General features: G+C 50.1%; 1 protein-coding gene across 1 annotated transcript; it reads right to left on the reverse strand.

The window, feature by feature from the left end:
• Window positions 1-601: 601 nt before the first annotated feature.
• On the reverse strand, window positions 602-7,809 carry LOC136014774 (histone H3.3A). The gene is made up of 4 exons (XM_065679765.1): window positions 7,704-7,809; window positions 6,123-6,277; window positions 4,131-4,284; window positions 602-1,256 (listed from the first exon to the last, which is right to left on the reverse strand). The coding sequence occupies exons 2-4, from the start codon at window positions 6,248-6,250 to the stop codon at window positions 1,128-1,130; spliced, it is 411 nt and encodes a 136-aa protein (XP_065535837.1). The 5' UTR covers window positions 6,251-6,277; window positions 7,704-7,809; the 3' UTR covers window positions 602-1,127.
• Window positions 7,810-9,153: the final 1,344 nt, after the last annotated feature.

A 9,153-nucleotide genomic window follows, 5' to 3' on the forward strand; every position in this document is an offset into this window, starting at 1 on the left:
TCTTTCTCATGGAGTGTACCAACTGAAACCAATCACGCATGGACTAAGTGCTCGAACATACGAAAGGGTCTGATTCAAACAACGCAGTCAACCAAAAAGTGATTACCTATAAAGTCAGAAACCAGGTAAGAGTGCAAAAGGGTTTAGAAAAGGGGGGGAGGAACCCCACTATGACCAAATCCCAAACATACCAAGAAAACCCCAAACCATACACCCCACCACTTACACATACTAACAAACCATGAAAATCAGAAATGCTTCCAAATCCAGCATTGGGTCAGGTAAGAAAGGAATCTAAACAGCAATGAAACTGCTTTCTCTTAGCACTGCAGCTTACAGAGCTCAGTCCAGCTCCAGACTCTATCCAGTATTGTACTTACCAAACTTGCTTTCACAATGAGCAAACTTTACACTGTTAAGAGAAAGAAACCCTCACCTATAGACTACTTCAGCCAAGGCAGTATCCCCAGTGTTTCCTAGATCTGCTCCAAGTATTTAGGCCACATATTGAAGAGGAAAAAAAGCAGAAGGGAAGGTGGATTATTTTTAAATCAAATATAACCCACATGTAGTATTTAAAAATCGAGACTAAAAGCAGGCATCATTTAATGTATTTTAATAGCAAACTTACAGGAACAGCACAGAAGACAGACAACATTAAAAACATGTACTTGCATGTAGGACAACTCAGTTAGAAAAGTATAGTGAATGGATGGAATCTACTGTATGATAAAAATGCTACAAACACCATTTAGTTGCCGTTGGTAAGAAATTTACTTGTTTAAAAAAATCCAAATGCTGGCATTGTCCAGAAAAATTTGACAGGTTTATTTATAATTATTTCTTTTTTTTTTTTTTATAAAGTTGAATTGTTGAAACTTGTTCACCCAAACATTTCATTTTTTGACCACATTGTTGTTTTACGTCCCCTCGTTTATATTAAAAATCCACACACAAATGAAAATGGAAAGAAACTTGCCAATACCCAATTCTGTCCCCTATTTTTCCATTTGCAACCATATACTTAGGTACCTTTTAACCCCATGGAAAAAATATCTAACGTTCATTACTACCAATAACAGGAAGAAGATTTTGCTTCGAGAATGACAAACCCATCGTGGTGAAGTTTAGGCACGCTCCCCACGTATGCGGCGTGCTAGCTGGATATCTTTTGGCATGATTGTGACACGTTTGGCATGGATAGCACACAGGTTGGTATCTTCAAACAGGCCAACCAAGTAGGCTTCACTTGCCTCCTAGTGTGGAAGAAAAGAGTTAAGAACACCGTCACTCTCTGAACACAAGGAAGAAGTAGCAATGCAAAGTACAGTGAAATGTGACAAAGTTTAGGCTTCCACCTTTATCACTCAGAAACATTGAAAGCTCTAGAGTCTCAAAACATGAATGCCTCTATTTTCTTATAAACCACCAAGTAACATTCTATGGCAAAGTTGCCTCCTACTGCCATTTGGTGAAGACATCCTCCAGAACACAACCAAACCAATATCCTGACAGGACTATCCCAAGATAAAGGGTTAACTTATCACAAGGCTAGTTTAGGAATTTCTCTTTTTTTAAGGCTGGGTTACACTATTTGAGTGACTTGCCTGCTGCCTCTTCCAGAGTAAAAGCTATTGAGCACCAGGTAAAACTGGCAGATGCTAAGGAAAGAGCAGCAGGATCCCTTCACAACACAGTCTGGGCACAGAGCTCTTTGCCACAGGATACTGAAGAGGTGACTTAATTCAAAAGTCAAAACCTAGCAGAAATGTACTGAGAATTCACAGAAATAAGAGAACAACTCCTTTAGCTCAGAAGCTCCTTCTATCACCAAAACCAAGGCAACAATGGGAGAACTACCATTAGACAATTGCCCTACACCTGTACTTTCTGCCTGCCTAAGCATCTCCTGTCTATGTGGGACACAGCACAGGCCCCCACTACCACAGACGGTTCTCACCTCACATCTGTCAGAATCATGGGGTCAGCACAAAGCCCTACCCTGGGAACACCCCAAAAATGACCACAGTGTTTTTTCCCTGTTACTGAACAACTACAGACAGGATTCTGGATTGGAGAGATGCTCAGTTGGACCCAATTGTTCTTCTGGCTCATGGTAAGTTAGCTGCTATTGAGCCCAGCACAACAATGGTAACTGTTTACACATTTTTGGGTCAACATAGAATTCTAACACCTAACAATCTCCTAGGAAGCATCCTGGCATGCCAGCATCAGACCAGCACACAGCTGGGGTGAGAACGCAGGAATGATAGAGCCTGCTTACAGAAAGGAGGTTGAGGTCTTGCTTTCTGGAATATATGCAAGAGAACACATATGAACCATTTCACCACCAAGAACTGCAAAAATCAACATGAAAACTTCAAAGCTCATGTTTAAAAAACATATTATCTAATGTGAAACGAGAAAAATATTTACTACAGCACATGAGGGCTGTGGTGTTAGTAAGACATGCCATATGCAGCAGGATATGGTACCCGACATAGTTTCACTAAATCACTGCATGGAAAGTTAGGACACTTCGTCAAATAAGCCATGTTGGCATGAACAACATTGTACTGAAGGGGTTAAGCTTTTTTCCCCCCCCTTTTCAAATATGCAAGCAGAAAGCAAAAGGAATAGTATGTGAACACGTTCTATACCAACAAGTCCTTAATCCAAACCCAGGAACATTCAAACCAGCCTTCTGAAAACGTATGAACTACTGACTCAATAATCAGCTCCTGATAAAAGGACACGCAAGTAAACCTCGGGATTTAAAAGCCACCGCATTCACTCACAGCAGTGAAGGCAGAACAACTAAAAGCAAAAGCACCTTCTGAAGTATGTGCTCAAGTTTATAGGACTTCATGGCACATCCCGGACCCTTATCATGTGGAAGTCCTCTATCAGAAAAGGACTATATTGCCTGCCTCTAGTTATAGATATTCTAGAACTACAGATAGGTTCTGGAACAATCTTTCAACAGCTATAAGAACAGTAAAGACACATCTTTAATTAGAATTGTCTCTCTATCACGAGGGGGATATGTTCTTATGATAAGAACAGAGCCCTGGAGATAACCTCACTTAGATGCAGGAATCTGGGCTAGAAAGAGTAACTGGTATTTCACCTTCAATATACTATAAATAAGTTATTTAGCCAAGATACATTTTTAAAAAGCATTCAGCATCAACTACATATACAAAAGCACTTATTTCCCGAACATCCTTGTGCTACCCTATACTCAGGCTAAAGCCAAACTACAGCACTGTACCAGCGACCAGAAAGAAAATTAACTCCATCCCAGCCAAAACCAGGACACAGCATTTAGATGGGGCTTATCCAGCTGTTTTTCTTCAAAGAGCATTTGAGGACATCAAGACCTCCATCTGGACACAGCAGAACAAGCTTTACAGGGCGCTTTCCTCTAAGGCTGCCTAGCTTTTGAAGGCAAAGCCTCTAACAGAGCTCAAGGAGAGAGGAAATGGATTTATCTAAAGTGTCTTAATATGATGCGCTGTTCTGGCAAGTGTGACTACTTGGTGGGGGGGGCTATTAAAAAAACAACAGCAAACCCAAATGACCCCAAAAAATACCACCACCCCCCTAAGGAAAAAAAACACCAAAATCTCCCAAAATACCCCAAGACCAAAAAAAAAAACCAACAAAAAACCACCAGTAACCACAAAAGACACATCGCACCCCAAAATGAGAAAACAAACCCCCCAAAACCACGAAGAAAAAACAGCAACCACAAAAAACCCCAAACACCTAACCCCCCCCCCCAAAAAAAACCCAAAAACATAAAACAAACCAAAACCAACCACATTTACAGCCTTTATGAGGAGCTGCTGACCCATCACTGCGTTATTTTAGCCTATGGTATCTATAGGGCATCACCAGCTCCACTCTGAGAGGGGGAAGGATGAACGGGGGCATCCCCCCATATCAGCCCCTCCTCTCCAGTGAGGCCACGCCCACCGCGGCAGCCCACCAATCAGGAGGAGCTGGGGCTAACCCTAGAAACAGGCTGGCCAATGGGAGCGGGGGGGGCGGAGCCCTCCTGTACCTGCAGTGTCCAGGTTTGGGGGGGGGTCCTGTCCCCGATGCCGCCCCGCGGGGTCACTCACCTGCAAAGCACCGATGGCAGCGCTCTGGAAGCGCAGATCTGTTTTGAAGTCCTGAGCAATTTCACGCACCAGACGTTGGAAGGGAAGCTTGCGGATCAAGAGTTCGGTAGACTTTTGGTAGCGCCTGATTTCACGCAGAGCCACGGTACCCGGCCTTTTGAAATCAAACCATGAAAAGCAGTTAGTGTCCAAGACACGTTCCCCATCTCCTTGAAAACGTGGGTTCATCACCTACACTGAACTAAGCATCGTACATGCTCTTCTCACTAGAAGAGCCCCAGTGTTTACAACACAAAACCAGTTCCACTGGTAAAGGGTCAGCATTCTCCCCACCATGGATCCATAAGATGGATCCACACCAGCTCCAGTGTGGATCCCCCCAGCAGGCCCCCAAGGTCCCGACTCCTCCAAGAGGCAGGCAGCATGTCTTAGAGAGCTGGCACCAACATGGCATCAACACGACTGAGTCTGGAGATGGTAAACCACAACCTGGCTGGGAGTTCACTGATTCAGCTGTACACCAGGTATCCCCACAACCCCCCCCAGCCACCTGCCTGACAACAAGCCTCAGTGAGGGGGCCACTGGTTCCTTCCTATTCAACATTCACAGAACGTCAGTTCTGTGAATATATATGTATTTTATATTCTACTTAAATATATATTCTATTTTTATATGTGTATATATATATATTCTATTTACATACAACAGAATCAACTAGGTTGGTAAAGACCTCTAAGATCATAAAGTCCAACCATTCCCCCAGCACTGCCAAGGCCACCACTAAACCATGTCACTAAGGGTCTCATCTACACAGTTTGTGAACATTTCCAGGTATGGTGATTCCACCACTGCCCTGGGCAGCCTGTTTCAATGCCTGACTGCCCTTTGGGGAAGAAATCGTTCCTAATATCCAATGTAAACCTCTCCTGATACAGCTTGAGGCTGCTACCTCATCCCGTCTTGTCCTATATATATTTTATATATATATATATACACACACAGAGAAATATAGACATGTATATAAATATATATACAATGAATTTATAGTCTGTGTTATCTGTACAAGGTATCCAGCATGTTTCCTTCCCTTAGTTTTGGTGTCAGAACAACAAATTCAGATAACAACATACTTTTGCAGACACAAAGTCCATCCCTGAAATTAACATTATGTTTATTTCTGCAGAAAATTTGTATTTTCCTACTCTGGCACTATTACTTTTCTCCCAGTCACTTAATTCTGCCTCACGCCTACAGCAACACCCTCTTAGATTAAGATTTCAGATCACCTTCTCCTTCCCAATCTGTTTTATTCCACACGGCATACGTACACCTACATAGCCCAGGACCATCCTCCGGGCTGGAGCACGACTCTTACCGTTCTGCACCAAGCACGGGCTGGAAGACTTCGTTATCGGAGGGCTGTCAGAAGGACCCGCTGCCCGTCTACCCAGGTACATGGGACAATCGGTCCCCGAGCATCCATGGACTCATCGCGCCCTCTCGCGGCAGATACCCCCACCTTCAACTCCCTCCACCACCCCCCCCCTCCCAACCACCCCCCCCCCCCGCTCCCGTGTCCAGCGGCGCCCAAAAGGCACCGGGGACGGATCAAACCCCTTCAAATAAATTAAGACAGGCCGGTAACAATAAACTTCGCGGCGGCACAACCCTCCCGTAGCACTGAAATACCCACAAGTTCAAATAAATTTAAAAAAATAATTAAAATTAAATAAAATCATTAAAATAATAAAAATAACAATAAAACACAACCGGGAGAGCCGCGTTCACCGGGAGGGTTCGGGGGTGCCGATTTTTTTTAGGCAGCGATACCGGAACGCGCTGATGTTACACACCAGCGCGAAGCCGGCGGGCGGCCGCGGTGGAATCCCCCCAGCCCCTCCCGGCACCGCGGGGAGAGATAATGGTTTTGGGGGGGGGGGGGGGGGGTACTCCCGATGGGTCCCTGCGCGGCCTCTGCGCGGCGCTCGTACCGGTAACGGTGCGGTTTCTTCACCCCGCCAGTGGAGGGCGCGCTCTTGCGGGCGGCTTTGGTGGCGAGCTGCTTGCGGGGCGCCTTGCCGCCGGTGGACTTGCGGGCGGTCTGCTTGGTACGGGCCATGCTCCTGCCGACGACGCTGCCTTACACCTGCACAACGATGGGGGGGGATGAACGGGGTAAGGGGTAAAGAGAGAGAGAGGAAGGGGTGCGGGGGGGGGTGCGGGGGTAACAGCGGTGGGGTCCACCCTGCTCTGCGCACGCCCCGCCGGCACCTGCCCCCCCGCGGGAGGGAGCGCAGCCCCGCGCCCCTGTCCGCGGAGCGAGCCGTTAGCCTTGGAGCCGCGGCCGCACAACGGACCGAGCGCCAGCGGAAGAAATACTGTATCAAAATACGCACAGACATAAAAATTACACATCCGCCCCTCGCGGAATATTAAAAAACGGGGGTTTTGCCCACTAATTCGCTAGCGAGGCGGCAGCGGCCGAAGCGGAGCCACCCGCCCGGCAGCAGGCGCGGAGCAGCGGCTGCCGCCTGCCCCCCCAACAGGCCGCCCGTCACCTGCCAAGACATCGGCGATACCGCCCGGCGAGCCCCGGGGGGCTGGCACCCACCCGCCGCTTCCAACCGGGCCCACAACCGCCGCCGGAGAGGTCCCCACCGGCCCGCCCGGCGGCCCGGGTCTCCCGGCAGCGCTGCCCGGGCCGGCGGCAGCCGCCGGGAAACCGGCGTTACCGGTCGGAAAAGGTCCGGAAAAGTGCAATAAAGCAACAAACTTTCTTTTAAATATATATACGTATTTTGGGGGGGAGGCTGTGTTTTTCGGGTGCCGTCCGCCTCTCCCTGTGTAACTGCTTCCCCAAAGCTGCCTCGCTCCCAAGCGCCTCTCACAGGCAAACTCATCTCCCAGCCCCAGAACAAAATGGAAACAATCACGAAATGCAGCCCTAGTCCTTTTGCAAAGGAAGGGAAAAATAAATTGCGAAAAATAACGCCCCAAAAAATCGCTGGAACTCCGAAGCGGGTGGGTGCAGATGAAGGGGGAAGCAACGGAAAAGTTTGCACTCAAAAACCGAAAAATTGCGTTGGGTTTGGGTCGTTTCTTCAGCGAATTTCTTTCCCTTTTTATTGTTTTTTATGCAATAGGAAAAAAAATATGGTCGGTGACCAGAGAAAAGAGACAAGATGGTGAAGCCGAGCAACAACTGTGGGGAGCAGGGGAAGGCAGGCAGGAGAGTTACCGGGGCTGGCGAGCGGCTCCGCTCCGCGCCCGCTCCCGGGCCCGGATCCGGGGGATGCGGGGCCGAGGGGACAGCTAAGGGGTCCGGGAGTCTGCTACGGGGGGTTTGGAGCCGGGGCGAGGGGGGCACAGGGGGGCAACGGCGGCGCGAAGCGGGGCCGGGGGGTGCCGGCGGAGGGAGCCGCTCCGGGAAAGCGGCGCAGGGGAAAGGGACCCGGGCTACCGCCGCGTCCCCAGCGCCCCAAAAGTTTTGCGGGGAGGCCCTGAGGAGGCCGGCGGGGTGCCCCCGGGGGGCGGCGGGGCGCGGGGGGCGGCGGGCGCGGCGCCAGACTTACCCCGTCCGCTGGGCGAGCGCGGCTGCCGTGCGGGAGGGAGAGCGAGAGGAGAGACGAGAGGAGGGCGGTGGGCGGGCGGCGGGCGGGCGCAAGGAGGAGCCGACGCTGCTGCTGCTGCTGGCGCTGTCGGCGGCTCGGAGCACAATTGAAAGATGGCTGACTCGGGAGGGGCGGTGCGACCGCGGGCCACGCCCCCCGGGCCGCCCGCCAGCCAATGGGGCACAATGGAGGGAAGGCGCGGCCCCGCCCCGCGCGCGGCCCCGCCCCCTCCCGCGGCGCCGTGTGTACAAACACAAAAGGCACGCCGGGCGCGCGAGGGGGATTCCCTCCTGACACGCGCGCCCCCGCGGGCCGGGGGCGCGCGGGGCTAACGGCGGGGCTAACGGCGGGGCTAACGGCGGGGCTAACGGCGGGGAGCGCGCCCCGGGCACAGCGCTGCGGGGGGAGCAGGCCTAGCTCCCACCGCCACCAAGGGATGAGGCACCTCTGCATGCCCTGGAGTGTGTCAGGCCTGCAGCGTTCGGGTGGGATCTGGGGGGGGGTTCGGTGGGATTTGAGGGTTTGGGTTTGTTTTCTCTTTACACAGAAGCAATGCCAACATTCTCGCCATCAGCAGCCCCAGGGAGGGTCTGCTGGGAAGTGCCATACTCGTTGTTCCACAAAATAAGAGCTGGATGCTATAAGGGGACAGTTGGGGTTATTTCGGCTTGAAAATAAACTGCTGACACAATGGTTCACCAGGAAAATCCCAATTTTGGGAAGGCAGAGAAGTCTCGTTCCCTGGATCAATGCTTTCAAACTCTCAGCTTTTAAATGCAGCTGTTGGAAAAGCAATGTGAGTTTAGCATTGTCATCACCAATGGATCCCATGCAGTAGTATCAGCTGCCATGTTGCTTAATAAGCAACTTCATCCTTCATTTGCTGTTAACGTCAGGAAGGAGATGCCCTGTGGGAAAGGAAATGGCAGGAGGTGCTCCAATGACTGTTCAGTTTGCTATGGAGCCAGGCTGAGAGAGCTGGGCTTGTTCAGCCTGCAGAAGAGAAGGCTCAAATGAGACCTTAGAGCAGCTCCCAGTGCCTAAAGGGGCTGATAAGAAAAGTGGAGAGGGACTTTTTACAAGGGCATGAAGTGATAGGACAAGGGGGAATGGCTTTGAAATGAAAGAGGGCTGATTTAGATTATTATTGGAAAGGAATTCTTCCCTGTGAGGGTGGTGAAGCCCTGGCACAGGTTGCCCAGAGAAGCTGTGGCTGCCCCATCCCTGGTAGTGTTCAAGGCCAGATTGGATGGGGCTTGGAGCAACCTGGTCTACTGGAAGGTGTTTTACGAACATGGGTTGGAACTGGATGAGCTTTAAGGTTCTTTTCAACCCAAACTTTTCTATGATTCTATTATTTCCTTAACTACATTTCAACTATAGAGCCAAATTCTGTACTCAGGGAAACTGG

This window comes from Lathamus discolor, chromosome 5 (genome assembly GCF_037157495.1).
Source record: "Lathamus discolor isolate bLatDis1 chromosome 5, bLatDis1.hap1, whole genome shotgun sequence".
NCBI classification, from domain to species: Eukaryota; Metazoa; Chordata; class Aves; order Psittaciformes; family Psittacidae; genus Lathamus; species Lathamus discolor.